Source organism: Microcaecilia unicolor, chromosome 10 (assembly GCF_901765095.1).
Source record: "Microcaecilia unicolor chromosome 10, aMicUni1.1, whole genome shotgun sequence".
In the NCBI taxonomy this organism is placed as follows: domain Eukaryota; kingdom Metazoa; phylum Chordata; class Amphibia; order Gymnophiona; family Siphonopidae; genus Microcaecilia; species Microcaecilia unicolor.
Genome location: NC_044040.1, coordinates 4,313,984 through 4,331,787, shown reverse-complemented (window position 1 = coordinate 4,331,787; position 17,804 = coordinate 4,313,984). Strand labels below are relative to the sequence as shown.

General features: G+C 48.2%; 1 protein-coding gene across 1 annotated transcript in view; it reads left to right on the top strand.

The window, feature by feature from the left end:
* Positions 1-17,804, top strand: part of KIAA1324L (KIAA1324 like) — an 80,056-nt gene that overhangs the window by 34,143 nt on the left and 28,109 nt on the right. Inside the window, exons 5-11 of the mRNA XM_030216604.1 lie at positions 1,963-2,049; positions 3,881-3,986; positions 8,951-9,103; positions 13,238-13,326; positions 15,363-15,543; positions 16,184-16,312; positions 16,634-16,724. Coding sequence (XP_030072464.1) covers positions 1,963-2,049; positions 3,881-3,986; positions 8,951-9,103; positions 13,238-13,326; positions 15,363-15,543; positions 16,184-16,312; positions 16,634-16,724 — 836 coding nt within the window. The remainder of the gene's footprint in view (positions 1-1,962; positions 2,050-3,880; positions 3,987-8,950; positions 9,104-13,237; positions 13,327-15,362; positions 15,544-16,183; positions 16,313-16,633; positions 16,725-17,804) is intronic.

The following is a 17,804-nucleotide window of genomic DNA, read 5'->3' as shown; positions in this document are numbered from 1 at the left end:
AGATGCGGCGACCAGAATTCAACACAATATTCAAGGTACAGTCGCACCATAGAGCGATACAAAGGCATTATAACATCCTCATTTTTATTTTCCTTTCCTAATAATACCTAACATTCTATTTGCTTTCTTAGCTGCAGCAGCAGCACACTGAGCAGAAGGTTTCAACGTATCATCAACGACGACACCTAGATCCCTTTCTTGGTCCATGACTCCTAACGTGGAACCTTGCATGACGTAGCTATAATTCGGGTTCCTCTTTCCCGCATGCATCACTTTGCACTTGCTCATATTAAATGTCATCTGCCATTTAGACACCCAGTCTCATGAGGTCATCTTGTAATTTTTCACAGTCCTCCCGCGATTTAACGACTTTGAATAACTTTGTCATATAGACAAAGGAATATTGTTATCTACCAGCGTAATTAACTGTTGAGATGGAAAGTGTGTTTGATTTGCCTACAGCCAAGTTAAAATAAGATTTGTTTCCAAAATTAGCTAAGACCAGGCAGATGTTGATTCCAAAACCAGTTAAGTCTTGTACGTTCTATGGTCGTAATATACCAGGTAGCGTGATATGCATCAACCGATAATGTTATGTGCCAGTTTTGACACATGGAGTGACGTATTTGGATAAACAGACAGCAGAAAAATGTTTTGCAGTTTTGCACTTAACACATTATCATCCTAATTCTATATATGGTGTGCAAATTTGGACGTGCAATTTAATCATTGAATGAGCCAATTAGCACCAGTAATTGGGTGCTAGTAATTATCAGCGCTAATAGGAATTAATTTAAATTGATGCGTGTATCTTTAGGCACCAGGGTCAGCATGTAAAAGAAAAGGGGGCACAGCTGTGGGAGGGGGATGGGCAGGTTGGGGGCATTTGTGCACAGTGTTACGGAATAAGGGAGATTTGTGCCTAATTTAGGTGCGAAAACCCTCATGGTTAGAATTTGGTGCGGATCCTGGCACCAAACATTCTGTAACCAGCGCCCAACTCTGAGCGCTGTTTATAGAATTAGGGGACCCTATTTAGTGTGCGCTAATGCTAGACACATCCATAGAACATTCAACAAAACGAAATATGATAGTGCTACACCTCTTCGACTGAAACTGCACTGGCTCCCTATCATGGCCCGCATTACCTTCAAACTTTGTACTCTGGTCCACAAGATAATCTACGGTGCAGCCCCTGGTTATATGATTGCCCTGATTGATCTTCCAGCCAGGAATAGTATCAGATCATCTCATACCTATATGAATCTTCATTATCCTAATTGCATTGGTCTTAAATATAAATCGTCCTACGCGTCCAATTTCACCTACTTAAGTACTCAAATGTGGAATTCATTACCAAAAAGAGTGAAAGCGATACATGACTATCTAGAATTCCGACGAACTTTAAAGACATATTTTTTTTGTAAGGCCTACCCTTCTGAATCTGCTTAGCTGCCTCAACCCTGCCCTGATTTAAAATACAATGTTATTTCTTATTTCCTTTGTCATTTATTGTTCCCATCTACCTCTACCTTCCCTTATCCTATTTCTGATTGTATTTGTTTAACATCAACCCAATACGGTGTCTTGTAAGCCACATTGAGCCTGCTAGTGTGTGGGAAAATGGGGGATACAAATACTGCAAATAAATAAATAGAACTATAAGGGTGTCTCTAGCGTTAGAGTGCAGTAAAAACGCTAGCGTGCCTTTAGCACAGCGCTAAGTCCTATATGAATCATTTTCAAGATTCTTGTGGTAGCAGAAGCTGGAGTCCATTGTTTTACTGTGTAGCAGTATTGGATTGAAGGGTTTGTGGGGGGGGGGGGGGATTTTATGAGTAAGGGGTCACCCTGTTTTGCAGTCTTACGTTTCGTTTTTCTGTTTCTTGATTACTGATGTCTATGATTGTACTCGATGCTTGATGACTCAATAAAGACATTTAACTCTAAAATAATTGACAGATTCAGAATGACCAGTGCCAAGAGATGGATTCCTCGGGAGATAAGTGGGTTAAGTTAACAGACAGTGGAGAATGGATGTACCATTCGGTAAGTGCTGGTGAACCCTCTTCCTAACGATGCCATCCGTTTATTTTCATTTCATAACATCTTTCCATCAAGAGCTCCGGGTGCTGTTTAGCAATGTAGAAAGAGCAATAGGAAAAACCCCAGATCTAAACTAAAAGCAAAAAACAATAAAATAACAAAATACATAAATAAGCTAAAAACTATAAAGCAAATTAACTACAAGCAGGTCTAAGACCAGAATTGAGCAAATAACTCATAATGGCTCGACATTTCTGGAAACCCTCCCGCTCATGTTTTTATCTGATGTCTTAAAATGCATTTCCGTTTCTAAAGACGTTTCTGTAGGAACTACATTCCATGTATTTTGGCCAATAGATCGGTGACTCCTATTGGAGGCCAGGCTCGTTGAACCTTTGGTCTGAGTTTTGTTTACGAGTAAAGACACATTGTGCAGATTTAGAAACCTCTAGGTCTTTTGCAGGGACTGAAAAGATGCTGTTACAGGGTCAGTCTCCTGTGAGCTGGACTTTCTGCTTCTGCAAACTGAAAGAAACATGTTCATGAGTTTTTAAGGTCGCTGTCTTAGCTTTCTATATTGTAACTCTGTTTCTGGATTATCATTGCTGAGGAACTGAGCCCAAAGTCTCCGGCAACTCAAGAAATACGTAGGAAGCCAGACTGAGGGGGGGCTGAGCATGGGGAGGGAGGATTTTGTAGTAAGGGGAGTGGAGGCTAGTCTAGTGGTTAGTGCAGTGGGCTGAGAACCTGGGGCACTGGGCTCAGTACCCACTGCAGCTCCCGGTGACTCTGGATAAGTTACTTAGCCCTCAGGTACTATACTTAGATTACGAGTCAACTAGGGACAGCGAAAATACCTGCATATGATATAAGTAAACTGCTTAGGTTATACCACAGAAGGGCAGTATATCACATCCCATTACCCTTACCTCTTACCTTTTGAAATTGTGGCACCTGGAGGTATTTAGATAAAGGGACAGCAGATGTACCATATTCAGGCACGACACTAAATGTATGGGGCTAATTGAAGTGTGGTGGAGTGGAGGAGTAGCTTAGTGGTTAGAGGGAACCCTGGTTCAAATCCTGCTGCTGCTCCGTGGGGGCCTTGGCCAAGTCACTTAACCTTCCATTGCCTTAGATACAAAATTAGATTGTAAATCCTTCGGGCACAGGGAAACACCCAGTGTAACTCACCTTGAGCTACTACTGAAAAGGTGAGAGCTAAATCTAAATAAATAAAAATAAGACCCTAAACTAACCCCTGCAGGTCATTGCAGAAATACTCCAACTAGGTCCAGTTGTACTCTTGGTTCTGACGGAGGCTAAGCTGAGGCCCCATTTTTTAACCTGAGCTGATGGCCCCAGGTCTGATGTTCCCATCGGTAAGCTGAGGCCTTGGGTCTGATGCCGCTTTCTGCTCTGGCATAGCTGAGCTGAGGGCCTCAGGAGAAACTGTTCTGATTAATCTCCTAGAGAAAATGATCAGCCCTTCTTTTCCTAATTCTGGATCTTGTAACGTTAGGCCCCTGCTACACTCTTTGCTGCTCATCTGGAGTTGTCCTCATGCTCCACATGTTTCTTGATTTTTATTTTGAAGTACATAAATGAACATCAGGTGACCCCAGGGCCTGGTTCTGGTACTGACCAGATCTCCTCCAGGTGTTCGTACCTCCTGAGAAGAGGGAAACAGAAAATGCTGAGGGTCCCAAACTCTCTTTGGAAGGCGTACCAGAACCATCGCAGTCTTACATGGAGGCAGCAGGATTTGTTCAGTGGCTGTGCAGTTTGATTCCAGACACGGCAGTTAAGTCCATATCTCGCCCTGTCGCTGCAGGTAACCCTGAAATCCGGCACCAACATTTTGTACTGGAGGACTACTGGGATTCTACTGGGGTCCAAAGTGGTGAAGCCGGTCCTGGTGAAGAACATTACGATTGAAGGTATGAAACGCACACTTTGGAGGAACGGGGGGGGGGGGGCTTTAATTTTGGGACTTGAAACAAAGCAGATGATGTGATTGCTGGAAAGGTTGAGTCTGTGTCTCTTGGTGGACTTTTCTTTACACACTAGCCATTGAGCCCGTTAAAACGGGCTGGTGGTTCGCCGCCCCCACCGCCCCTCCACCCGGCCCTTCTCTTCGCTATTCAACTTACATCTCCGCAGCAGGCAAAGATCAGCTGAGGTCCCATCGGCCTTCCTTCTCTGCCTGTGTCCCGCCCTCGTGTGACGTAACGTCAACGAGGGCGGGACACAGGCAGGGAAGGAAGGCCAACGGCAGCTCAGCTGATCTGCCTGCTGCGGAGATGTAAGTTGAATAGCGAAGAGACGGCCAGGTGGAGGGGTGGCGGCAGCGGCGACTCCGGGGGGGGGGGGGGGGACGAGTGGCGGCGACCTCGGGGGGGGGGGGTAGTGGTGGCGACCTCGGCGGTTCCCTCCCCTTCGCACAGTTTCCCTCTCTGTCCTGCCCCCCCCGTCATCACGTATTGACGCGGGGGCAGGACAGACAGGGAAGTCTCTACTGCGCATTTGCGAGTGAGTACGGTCACTCGCCGTTTATATGTTTGATTGTTCTGTAGCACAAAGAAATGGTCTTCATTACTTAGTTTTCTCGTTAACAAAATGTACTAAACAGGTGAAGACTCTACAGCTTGGAGAAGAGATGACAGGGAGGAAGAAGTACTTTTTCACAGAGATGTGTAATTAAACTCTGGAATTCGTTGCCAGAGAATGTGGTCAAGGCGGTTAGCTTAGCGGAGTTTTAAAAAGGTTTGGACGGCTTCCTAAAGGAAAAGTCATAGATCATTATTAAATGGTCTTGGGGGAAATCCACTATTTCTGGGATAAGCAGTATAAAATGTTTTGTACTTTTTTGGGATCTTGCCAGGTATTTGTGGCCTGGATTGGCCACTGCTGTAAACAGGATGCTGGGCTTGATGGACCTTTGGTCTTTCCCTGTATGGCAATACTTGTGTACTTATGTACTTAGGGTGATAGATACCTGGAGTGCCCTCCTGCGGGAGGTGGTGGAGATGAAATCAGTAACGGAATTCAAAAATACGTTGGGATAAACACAAAGGAATCCTGTATAGAAGGCATGGAACCAATCGAGCTTAGCGGGGCTTAGGTGGCAACACCAGCATTTGCTGGGCAGACTTCTGTGGTCTGTGCCCTGATCATGACTGGACAGATTGAGCTTCAGTAGCTGGAGAACAAGGTCAGTGCTGGGCAGATTTCTACAGTCTATGCCCTGAAAACAGCAAGGAGAAATCATGATCAAGTTATACATATCTTGTTGGGCAGATTGGATGAACCGTACAGTTCGTTATCTGCCGTCATCTACTATGTTACTATGAGATTGGGTAAATAAACAGATTCCACTTCCAACCTTTCATATAGGACTGAGGGCCATGCGGTGAAACTCAGAGGTACTGAATTTAATTTGGATACTTATTTTCCACTTAATCAAATTAGTTCAAGGCAGATTAGAAGGTAATTGTACATGAAAGAACCAATAAAGGGTCTGTTTACTAAGTGAATGGGTTGTGTTGCCACTAGGAAACCTCAGTGTAAAATTGGCAATAAACATTACCAACAATGTAAAAGCAATTTAAGAGCTTATTTTCTTTCCCAGTAAACCCATGGCTGAGCTGTGGGATCTGCTGCCGAAAGATGTGACTGGTAGGGTAGGTTGATTTAAAAAAAAGGTTTAGACAAGTTTCTGGAGGAGAGATCTGGTAACAGTTGCCAGCCTGGTGGACTTGGGGATAGGGTTACCATTTTTTGTCCTTAAAAAAAAAAAAAAAAAAAGGACACTTGCCCCGCCCATGCACCGCCCCATTTCACGCCCTCTCTCCGCCCCTTGTCACACCTCACCCCACCCCTTGTCGCACCTCGCCCTGCCCCCTGTCACATTTTCCCCTCCCCCTGGTCACCCCCTCACCTCACCTCCCCTCCCCCCGGCCCCGACACCACCTCTCCCCTTACTCACTATCTTCCCTGGTGGTCTAGTGACTTCTTCGGAGCAGGAAAGAGCCCCCTCTTTCCTGCCCTGCGCGCTCCTGTATGCTGGCATGCTGCCTGTGAGGGCGAGATTCAAAATGGCCGCCGATAATTGAAGCAGCCTTGCAAGACTTCAATTCTCGGCGGCCGTTTTGAATCTCGCCGAGACCGTCACAGGCAGCATGCAGGATGCAGAGCAGTGCGCAGGGCAGGAAAGAGGGGGCTCTTTCCTGCCCCGAAGTCACTAGACCACCAGGGAAGATCGTGAGTAAGGGGAGGGGAGGTCTGCCGCCCGCCTGCACCTCAGCCCGCCCATAGGATGCAGGGCAGGAAAGAGGGGGCTCTTTCCTGCCCCAAAGTCACTAGACCACCAGGGAAGATCGTGAGTAAGGGGAGGGTAGGTCCACCACCCGCCCGCATGTCAGCGTCAGCCCGCCCATTTGTCCAGAAATCCGGACAAATGGGCAGGCTGGCCAAAACCCGTCCGGACGCCCGGACATGTCCTCAAATCCGGGCGTATGGTAACCCTACTTGGGGAAATCGGCAGCTTTTACTTCCAGGGATGAGTTAAGAGGGAAGATCTGCCAGGCGCTTCCATGTAACCGGGACCGGATGTTGTGGGAGGCAGGATGGGATGATCTGACCATAGTGCTATCTGTCTGTGGTTATCTACATGGAGTGTGTGTATGCGACCTCTCTTATGCTCCGGTTTCATTTTGCCAGATCCCTGAACATTTTTTTTTCATAATAGCTTGAAACAAATGAACATAAAGCTATCAAGTGAATAATGATAGGAAATAAATGAATATACACAGGATATCCCACCCTCCCAGGGTTCATGTACAGTACTGCAGCTTGAACTGCACCAAATGTTAGTGTTTGGTGACACCCAGTGGGCAAGGCTGGGATTGCAAGGCAGATAAATTAAATCCTGTGTGTGAATGGACTGTGACTGACCGGAAGTTTCCTCAGGAACACTGATTAGTACGAGGTGCTCTTTTCTGTGTATGCCTGTGTTTAGAAACAGAGGAATATTGAAGAAGGAGGGTTTGATAAAGTCCTTTATGTTCCACTGGAGCCTCTTCTTAAATCCTGACCGGTGTAAAAATACCCACTTTGGACATGATGGTAGACAGGGATGGAGTTTGGGCAGTGTGTGAGCATGTCCACTCATAGATTGGGAAGTACATACGTGAATCTGTGCACATACTTAAAATGATAGAACTGCTCCAGGAAATGTAGCCACAGTTTCCACAGTTAAATAACTATTTTATAACTACAAATAGATGCCCAGTTGTCTTTTTATAAACCCTTTTTTATGACAGAGGACTTGGGTGTCATAGAGGGGCATAATCGAACGAAAACGTCTATCTCCATGGGCGTTTATCTCCGAGAACGGGTCCGTGAAGGGGCGGACCGAACCGTATTTTGGAAAAAAATAGACGTCCATGTTTTATTCGACAATTTGTGAACTGGGCGTTTTTGTTTTTCAGTGATAATGGAAAATGAAAGCGCCCAGCTTAAAAACGAATAAATCCAAGGCATTTGTTTGTGAGAGGGGCCAGGATTCGTAGTACACTGGTCCCCCTCACATGCCAGGACACCAACCGGGCACCCTAGGGGGCACTTTTACAAAAACAAAAAAAAAGGTAAAAGAGCTCCCAGGTGCATAGCACCCTTCCCTTGTGTGTTGAGCCCCCCAAATCCCCCTCAAAACCCACTGCCCACAAGTCTACACCATTACTATAGCCCTAAGGGGTGAAGGGGGGCACCTACATGTGGGTACAGTGGGTTTGGGGGGGGGGTTGGACAACTAAGCATTAAGCAGCACAATTGTAACAGGTAGGGGGGGATGGGCCTGGGTCCACCTGCCTGAAGTCCACTGCACCCCCTAACAACTGCTCCAGGGACCTGCATACTGCTGCCAGGGAGGTGGGTATGACATTTGAGGGTGAAAATAAAAAGTTGTGAAACGGCATATTTTGTGGTGGGAGGGGGTTTGTGACCACTGGGGGAGTCAGGGGAGGTCATCCCCGATTCCCTCCAGTGGTCATCTGGTCATTTAGGGCACTTTTTGGGGCCTTATTCGTGGAAAAACAGGGTCCAGGAAAAGTGCCCTAAATTCTCGCTAAAAACGCATATTTTTCTTCCATTATCGGCGAAAGGCGCCCATCTCTGATTGCCCGATAACCACGCCCCAGTTCCGCCTTCACCACGCTTTTGACACGCCCCCATCAACTTTGTCCGCATCCACGACGGAGTGCAGTTGAAAACGTCCAAATTCGGCTTTCGATTATACCGCTTTATTTGTTTTTGTGAGATAAACGTCTATCTCCCGATTTGGGTCGCAACATAGGTGTTTTTCTTTTTCAATTATAAGCTGGATTGTTTATTTATTTATTTATTTGTTGTATTTGTATCCCATATTTTCCCACCAATTTGCAGGCTCAATGTGGCTTACTTTATGCCGTAATGGTGATCACCATTTCTGGATAGAGAAATACAAGTGGTATTGCATTAAGGCGCATAAATGGTACAGTAGAATACAAAGTGGTATTGCATTGAAGTTCCTGAATGATAGAGTGAATTATAAAATAAGTTAGAAATAACTTGTGCACTTGAATTTGTAACTCACTTCAAGCTCAGATATGGAAGAGATGAGTAATTCAGTTTAACATCTGAGGACTTGGGTGTCAGAGTTCAGATCCCCTCCTTGGGTAGGTCACGTTTTGTCCCGTTGTTCTAGTTGGGTGACAGATAATGTTCCTTTCCTAGACACTGGTTCATGTGATGGGGGAAGTAGATATGTGTGAGCTGGTTCTCCATCCCAGAGGTGGCTGCGCTTATGTGTCTGAATTACTGAAACGTAAACTGTATTGTGATTCTTATAATTATTATCTGTTAGGAGTTTTGTACACGTCGGAGTGTTTCCCCTGCAAACCCGGCACATTCAGTGAGGAGCCGGGCTCCTCCTCGTGTAAAATCTGTGCAAGGAACACCTACTCGGAGAAAGGGGCCACTTCATGCTCCAGATGTGATGAGGCCACACAGTATGCAGGTGCGTGCTTTTCCAGATGTGCTCATTTTACAGCTGGGAACCTCCAATTCATTTTGGAACATAGTCCAGTAGTTTGATGTGTGGCTAATACCGGGGGTGAGTTGATCACAGCAGGACATGTTTTTTTCCTTTAGTGATTGGAGGAATTTTTAATTCTCTTGCCACACAATTAGCTCCAGAACCTAATTCAGTGAGTTTACCTCCTGTAATCACAATGGCCCCTCTTTGGTTTGCAGGTGCTCATTACTTGAGGAGAGACTTTGGTTGTCTCAGAAGCCTTAATTTGAAAATGTTCTTAAGCTCAGTAAAGGGAATTGGCTTTGGCTTATCTCACTCACTTTCTTGGGTTTCTTCTGTTTTTCTGCGGGGTGACAGTGCACAGCTGCCTCTTAGGATCAGAAAATTTACATTCTGACCGTCTGCACTTCTGTGCGTCACCCCAGTCAGTAAAGACAGTAGCATACCTAGCTTGGTTGCCACCTGGGGCGAAGCAACCCTTCCTCCAGGTGCGTCACTGCCCCACACAAAACAATAAGGGGGGGGGGGGGCATCGAGCAGGTGCGGAGCTGCAGTCTACATGCATGTGCCTGTTGGCTCTGCTGGTTCCCTGTCCCTCTGACGTCAGCTTCCTGTTCCGGGGCAGAGGACCGGCAGATCTGACAGCTGCATGGATGTAGACTGCGGCTCCGCCTTACTGCCTGCAACTTGGATGGACCCACATCCACTGTCCTAAGCCTCTGAGGGGAGAGTCTGGTTTTATTTTGCAGAAGCTGCAGATGTAGAGCTTTTCCTGAAATACTTTGAGAAAGTCTGTGCGCTGCTCATGTTATTGCAAAGCCCGCAGATGGTACTGAGACAGTTTTCAAAGTGAAGGTACAGACATAGCGTCACTGCGAAAGTTACCTAAGTGTCCTTTTTTCTGTGGGTACAGTTTATGGGTGATTCTATAGCTGAGCAACTTGTGTTTTCTGTGCCCCCTTTCATTTGTAAATGTACAGAATACTAGCGCTTAATGTGCGTAAAAGCATGCATGGGGCCTTATGGAGAGGGGGGCGGAGGGGAGAAAAAGAGGGAACCAAAAGTATGATGACAACTTTTATTGTATTGAACATGTACCTGGACTGGCAAGCAGTTATTATGTATAATTGGATATGTAATGGATATTGTGAAGTCATCAATAAAAATGTTGAAAATAAGCATGCATGGCGCCTAAGCACTGTACTGTAAGAGTGCGCGTAAGTGCTAGATCCCTGGATTCTGTATCCTAGAACCACATGTAAATGAATTAGCTAATTAGGTGAGAACAATCAATTATTTGCGTTAACAAGCACTTAATTGGCGGTGATTAGGAGTTCTGTGCAGTTATATAGGGGGGAAATTCTATACATGGCACCTTAACAATCGGTGCCGTAAAACCACACGGTTAGTGTGATTCTATAAACTATGCCTAAAGTTACACGTAGTTTATAGAATACACTCAAGTGCTGTTCTTGCATCTAAAATTGAGGCGTACCCATTTAGGCCACCTAAACCCAGGCCTAAATACTTGCGCCTAAGTTAGGCGCAGATCGGGTGGATTCCATAATAGTGCACATAGGTTTTTGAAATGCCCACAACCCGCCCATTCCATGCCCACGCCCATGCCCCCTTTTCAACTGTCCACATTAGAATTTATGCGACCCGCGTTACAGAATATACCTAGAAAGTTGTGCATGTAAATTCCAATTAAAGCCAATTAGTGCCACTAATTGGTTGTTAAATACCAATTATTGTCACTGATTGGGTTGTTAATTAAGTTGTGTGCGCAATTTGGTCATGCGGCCAAGTTAGTGTGCACAACTTAAGGCACCATTTATAGAATTTGAGGGTTAGTCTATAAATGTGCACCTAGATGTCCAAAGGGGGCGTGGCCATGGGAGGAGCATGGGCGGGTCAGGGGTGGTCCCACAATTTAGGCACAGAGTTGTAGAATGTCTGCATTTGTGCATCTTAACTGCCTTCAGTGGGTTGCCAGTATTTACACCAGCTTTCGGCAGACGGGAGTGTTTGTGCTGAGCAGAATGCCCTTTGCAGAATACGAGCTTAGTGCAGATGATAACCAGGGGCGTAGCCAGACTTCGATGGGAGAGGGGTCCAGAGCCCGAGGTGAGGGGGCACATTTTAACCCTCCCCTGGCGCCACCGACCCCCCCCGCCATTGCCGATCCCGCCGCTGCCACCACCAACTTTGCCCCCCCCCCCGCCGATGACCCTCTCGACCCCCCCCTCCCGCTGCCACCCCGCCATTGCCTACCTTTGCTGGCGGGGAACCCCAACCCCCGCCAGCCAAGGTCCTCTTCTTCCCGCAAAAGGCTTCCTTCTGTTTCTGACGTCCTTCAGAAACAGAAGGAAGTCTTTTGCGGGAAGAAGAGGACCTCGGCTGGCGGGGGTTGGGGTCCTCCGCCAGCAAAGGCAGGCGACGACGGGAGGGGGTGTTGAGAAGGTCGTTGGCAGGGGGGTCCAGGGCCCCCCTGGCCCCACGTAGCTACGCCACTGATCATAACGGATTGTGTAAATGCAAGGGGCGTGGATATGGGCGGAGCTTGGGCGGGTGTGGCTGTACCTCCCTCTTATGCAATGTCACAGAACAGAATTCTGTAAGTTACGCATGTCCCTGCGACCACAGGTACCACCAGCTCTATGGCTGGTGTAACCGCAGTTGCGTAAACATTAGGTGCGCCAATCCAGGGCTGAGCTAGTGTTCTATAATTGATGTCATAGCGTCGGCACCTAAATGTGTGCGGGCGCTCGTAGAATTGTCCCTTTCATAGCTAGAGTAAGGTGTGTAGTCTTGGAAGGACAGAGTTGTACTCGTTGTTTAATGTCTGCCCTAACGTAACCCCCAGCAACATCTCTGGACACTGTGGAAGAAGAAATGTACTTTCCCTGGACACCGGGTAGGGGTAGGAAAAATTGTGAAATTCATTTCTGCAGGGCCGTGCCAACACGGTAAGCGGGGTAAGCGCCGCAGGGGGTGCCTGCCTTCAAGGGTGCCGCACCGTCGAGTTGTATTAAAAAAAACAAAAACCTTACTTCTCCGCTCCATCCCCGAATCCCCGGCGCTTTATATTTACCTCGCTCTGCCTCCGACGTCTGTGCAGCATCAGTGGAAGCGCTGCCTGTCTGATGTCTCTCCACCAGCCATCCCTTCGCTCGTTCATTCCCTCTGTGTCCCGCCCTCAAGGAAATGACGTCAGAAGAAGGCAGGACACAGAGGGAACGAACGAGCAGTCGCAGCATCAGTGGAAGCGCTGCCTGTCTGACGTCTCTCCACCAGCCATCCCTTCGCTCGTTCATTCCCTCTGTGTCCCGCCCTCAAGGAAATGACGTCAGATGAAGGCAGGACACAGAGGGAACGAACGAGCAAAGGGAAGGCTGGTGGAGAGACGTCAGACAGGCAGTGCTTTCACTGACACTGCGCAGACGTCGGAGGCGGAGCGAGGTAAATTTAAAGCACCGGGGAATCGGGGATGGAGCGGAGGAGGCTCAGGCTGACTGAGAAGTATGCTCAGAGCCTCCTTTGCAGGCCAAACCCAGCCATTTCATCCATCGCGCCCCAGACGGCAGCTTGGGGATCAGCGCTCGGCTCTTTTGCATCGCCTAGCTCTTCCATGCACCTTGGAGCCAGGCAGGTCCGGGGGGAGGCGCACGCACCAACTGATAGTCTGCAGGGGGCGCCAGAGACCCTAGGCACGGCCCTGCATTTCTGGGGTAAAGCGTTTTTCCCATGGAAATGGCTTTCAGTGTTAAGTTTTGGTTCACACAAGCTCAGAGTTGGATGTGAAGCTTCACTATACCCTTTCTGCAGTTGGCCTGGGGCTGCACATCGACCGTCATTTGGTGGATATTTCTGCTAAGTGGTCAGAATGAATGATGCTATCAACCCTCTCTTCACTACGTGTGTGAGATGTGCTTCTAATCTATCCCCTGTGTGGATTGAAAATGATTCTTATCCTCAGATGTAGCAGCAGTGGTGTAAACCACTTTCTCCTGAAAGAGAACTGGCCCAGACCTTGCTCATCCTTGCTTGTTCTTTTCACTAGTATGTGAAACTGCTTTCTTGTTTTGGAAGTTGAGGGCTACTTTTTCATTTCAGAGGAAGGATCCAGTATGTGCAAAGAGCGCCCAGCCTGCACCAGTAAGGACTTCTTTCAGATTCACACGCCATGCGACACGGAGGGGAAGGTGAGTTTTGGAGCTGTTGCAGGGATGTCCTGTTTGCCTTCCTGACAACCTCAAGAGGCCGGGCTGGGTTACAGCAGCATTTTCAATCAATGTGAGATGCTTCCCAAGGTAGAATACCAGAACTAGGACATCGCTGATTCCAGACTCTTTACACTTCTGACATACCCTGAGCAGGGGCGTAGCCAGACCTCGCGGTAGGAGGGGGCCAGAGCCCGAGGCGGGGGGACACATTTTGGTCTGCCGCCACCTTGTTGCCCTGCCGCTCCCCACCCACTGCCACCGTAAATACCTTGACTGGCGGGGGTCCCCAACCCCCCTGCCAGCTTAAGCCTTCGTCCAGCGCCGGTCTCTGGCACCTCCGCGTTGCCTGCCCTGCTCTCTCTTCCCTTCACATCCTATTTCACTCTAAAGGAGCATGCGGGACATGAGGGGAAGAGAGAGTAGGGCAGGCAATGCAGCAGCGCCAGAGACCAGCGCTAGATGAAGGCTTCAGCTGGTGGGGTTGGGAACCCCCGTCTGCAAAACCAAGGACCCAAAAGACATTTTTTGGGGGGGCCCAGGCCCCCGTGGCCCCATGTAGCTACGCCACTGACCCTGAGATCTGGTTAGAACTACATAGCAAGGTCTCAGTTTGTGATGATGGTATGGAGCACGACCAGGGATGGAGCAGAGACTATGGGAAGCATTGTGGTATTTAAATCGTGCACTGCAGATCTATGGCTGGTGTAACCGCAGTTGCGTAAACATTAGGTGCAGCAATCCAGGGCTGAGCTAGTGTTCTATAATTGTCCATCTTTGCTGGACTCGACATAGCACTTCGACTTGAAGGCTCGGTTGTGGGCCCAACTGTGCTCACCTTGGGTCGTGGGGCACGTTATCGGGTGTATGCAAGATTTCATTTCAGGTTTTTCCCTCTGGAATGACTTTGGCTGGGAAGTCTGATTTTATTAAGAGGTCTGGGAAACTAATTTGTAGTATAAGGGGCTGATTAGAATACTGTCAAAACACGAAAACATAAACCATAAATGGACTTTTGTGCCTGAGGCCTAAGAGAAGGCCCTTGTGCTCTTATTCTCTCTCCCTCCTACCTGGTTTTCCTGTCAGCCTTGTACAAATAGATTCAAAGTGTCCTGTGATGTGACTCGGCCTCAGACTTTTGACTGCGTTGTGAAATTTTGCCTCCACAGTCCCCTGAGTTTCTGGGGCAGGGGCGTATCTGCGTGGGGCCACAGGGGCCTGGGCCCCCGCAGATTTCGCCCTGGACCCCCCTACTGCCGCCGTGGGTACTTTTGCTGGCGGGGGACCCCAACCCCCACCAGCCGAGGTCCGCTTCCTCCTGCCGCTGCGAGGTTTTTTAAGTTCTTCATCGGGATTCGTCCTCCGTCGCTCTGTGCTGCTGTTCAAAGAAGCTGCTAGCTGAATGCAGTTTCGGACTGAGTCTGACGTCGCTGCTGCACGTTGTACGTGCAGGACGTCAGACTCATGTACAACGTGCAGCAGCGACGTCAGACTCAGTCTGAAACTGCATTCAGCTAGCAGCTTCTTTGAACAGCAGCACAGAGTGACGGAGGACGAATCCCGATGAAGAACTTAAAAAACCTCGCAGCGGCAGGAGGAAGCGGACCTCGGCTGGTGGGGGTTGGGGTCCCCCACCAGCAAAGGTACCCACGGCGACGGCGGCGGGGGGGGGGGGTCGGAAATGGCGGCGGCGGCGGCTGGGGGGGGCTATAATGTGCCCCCTCACTCTGGCTTCGGCCCCTGCTACCGCCGACTTTCAGATACGCCCCTGCTCTGGGGGTGTCTTTCCGAACAAGAATATTACAAATAACATCAGAACGTTCTCTGCGTGAGCCAATGGGATTCCTCTATGAGAGGTTATTTGCAAACCTGTTCCAAAGATGGCCTGCTTCCGGGGGCACTGGGGAAGGGAAGAGATAATGAGAAAGGGAGGGAGGGATCGTAGAGCATGACTTACTAGAGAGAAGCATCATCATTGGCTGTCCTTTAAGACTGGGATTCTTGTGCTTCTTTTGCAGACACAGGTCATGTACAAGTGGATAGAACCGAAGATCTGCCGGGACGATCTTCCGCACTCGTTTAAACTCCCTCCCTCTGGAGAGAGGAAGACATGTCCGCCCTGCAATCCCGGCTTCTACAACAATGGCTCCTCTTCCTGCTCGCCCTGCCCCCATGGAACATACTCTGAGGGGACCCACGGTGAGATTGTCTTTTAGCTGTACAGGGCTCGCAACTATCGGGGATTTAATAAATTACTTTTGGGGTACACTGATTAGGGGGGTTGGGTGAGGTAAATGGTAACATGTCTTAGTACCTGAATTCATTAGGATTGCTGTGAAGAGCTGACACATGTGATCTCTTAAGTTGCTTTAGACTGTAAGGAAAGTTTTCAGGACAAGCTAAGTGGTCACTGCACCCCTGGAATGCCCATAAAATATCTGTTTCAGTTTAGACGCAAACTGGGCATTTTTAATAGCGCCATCCAGTTAACTGCTGCTGAATATACCCGGTTAGTCCTGGAAAGGGCTTATAGAAAGCTCCAAATTTCATTAAATCACTAATATACTTAGCAGCCTAAAAAAAAAAAAAAGACAAGCAATTTAAACAGAAAGGAGCCATTTTTAGCCGTTGAAATTGCTTTGAATATCGACCCCTAAATGTTTTTTTGTGTCCTTGGAGAGAGAACTGACCTGTTATCTGCCATGTCAGAGCTTTGGCACCAGAGGTCTGATTCTTTGAAGCTTGTCTTAATTCTTGGGAGTAGTCAGATGTAAATTCGTTTGTCCAGGAGAGACGTCAACACCTAGACTCAGCTCCTGTCCCTTGTTCCTTCTTGTAGAGTGCCGATCGTGTCCTGCTGGTACAGAGCCAGTCCTAGGTTTCGAGTACAAATGGTGGAACGTTCTCCCCGCCAACATGAAGACGTCATGTTTCAACGTGGGGAATTCCAAGTGCGATGGAATGAATGGTAAGTTGCGCACCCTACCCCAGCGCAGGACCTGGCGTATCACCACCTGCTCCCCGGCGTACGTGAATGTCTTTCTGGGAAGGGGAAGTCAGGCGTTTCATTCAATGTTGGCTTCTGCTTCTGATGTATGTGAATTTCTTTCTCAGAAATTAGGTTGTGCCCCAGACCCTGCGTGTCAACTCATGCTCCTGTGCCACATGGATGTCTTTCCTGGGAACAGTCGGGTGTACTATGGGTGTCTTTTCTGGGTTCAGGGCATCTCTTTTTTCTCAGCAACCTTCGTCTTCTATTTTAATATGAAATGGTTTGTTTTCCCCACAGGTTGGGAGGTGGCTGGAGATCATATTCAGAGTGGGTCCGGAGGCTCCGACAATGATTATCTGATCTTAAATTTGCACATTCCAGGATTTAAGTGAGAAAATCTTCAGTTATTCAATTAATCTTAATGTCTGATTACAGATAGGCAGCCTTAGACTATGATGACTTTACCCCCTCCCTCCAGTCCCCCCACAGCTAAGGATCTTCTGTATATATCCCAGCCTTTACCCGTCACTCCCCCCCCCCCCCATTTAAGGATCCTCTGTGCTTATCCCAGGCTTTACATCATACCCCCCCCCCCCCCCCCACACACACACACAGCTAAGGATTCTGTCTTGGAAATATTGATTTATCTATACTTTCATCAAAAATACGTTTTGATAATGGAGATGTCTCTAAGACTATAAATATTGTGATTATGTTTGTTTACAATGTTTGAGTTTTGGGTAATGAGCTCTTATGCTTTTGGAGTCAGATGATTCAGGTATATCCTGAAGACAATGAGATTCCTGGGGGCAGTCAGACCTGTGAAACTGAGGAAAATTTCAACCAAGAAGATTTCCTTACAGCAGTGCTATCTTTCAAAGCCAGTGTGTCAGTGTGCGTTACCAGTAACGAGGCACACCATAGCAACAGTGCTTGTGGCAAAAAATCTGGAGGCGGGAGGGAGGTGCACAGGAAGCTGAGAGGAAGGAGGACAGGAGGGAGGCGCATGTGAGCTCAGGGGGAGGCAGAAAGGAGGTGAACAGGAGCTCAGGGAGAGGAGTGAAGGAGGCACACAGGAGCTCAGGGGGAGCCAGGAGGGAAGTGCACAGGAGTTCAGAGGAAGGCCTGAGGGAGGCGCACAGGAGCTCGGGGAGGTTTGTGGGAGGTGCACAATATTTCAAGGGATGGTGTGAGGGAGGCGCATAGGAGCTCAGAAGAAGGAGGACAGAAGGGAGGCACAAGTGAGCTTAGGGGGAAGGGGGGAGGGAGGAGCACAGCAATGTGGCATAAGGGGGAGCAGAGGAAAATATTCAGTGATTTAGCAGATTGTTTCGTTCGTGAGTGGGAGATATAAGGCACTTCCTCAATGATTTAATGGTACAGGGCAGCAGTTCTGATAGAAAATGAGTGACCGGAAAAGCAGGGGGTATAAATTGCCACTGTGTGGTAACGCTACTATGGTACATTC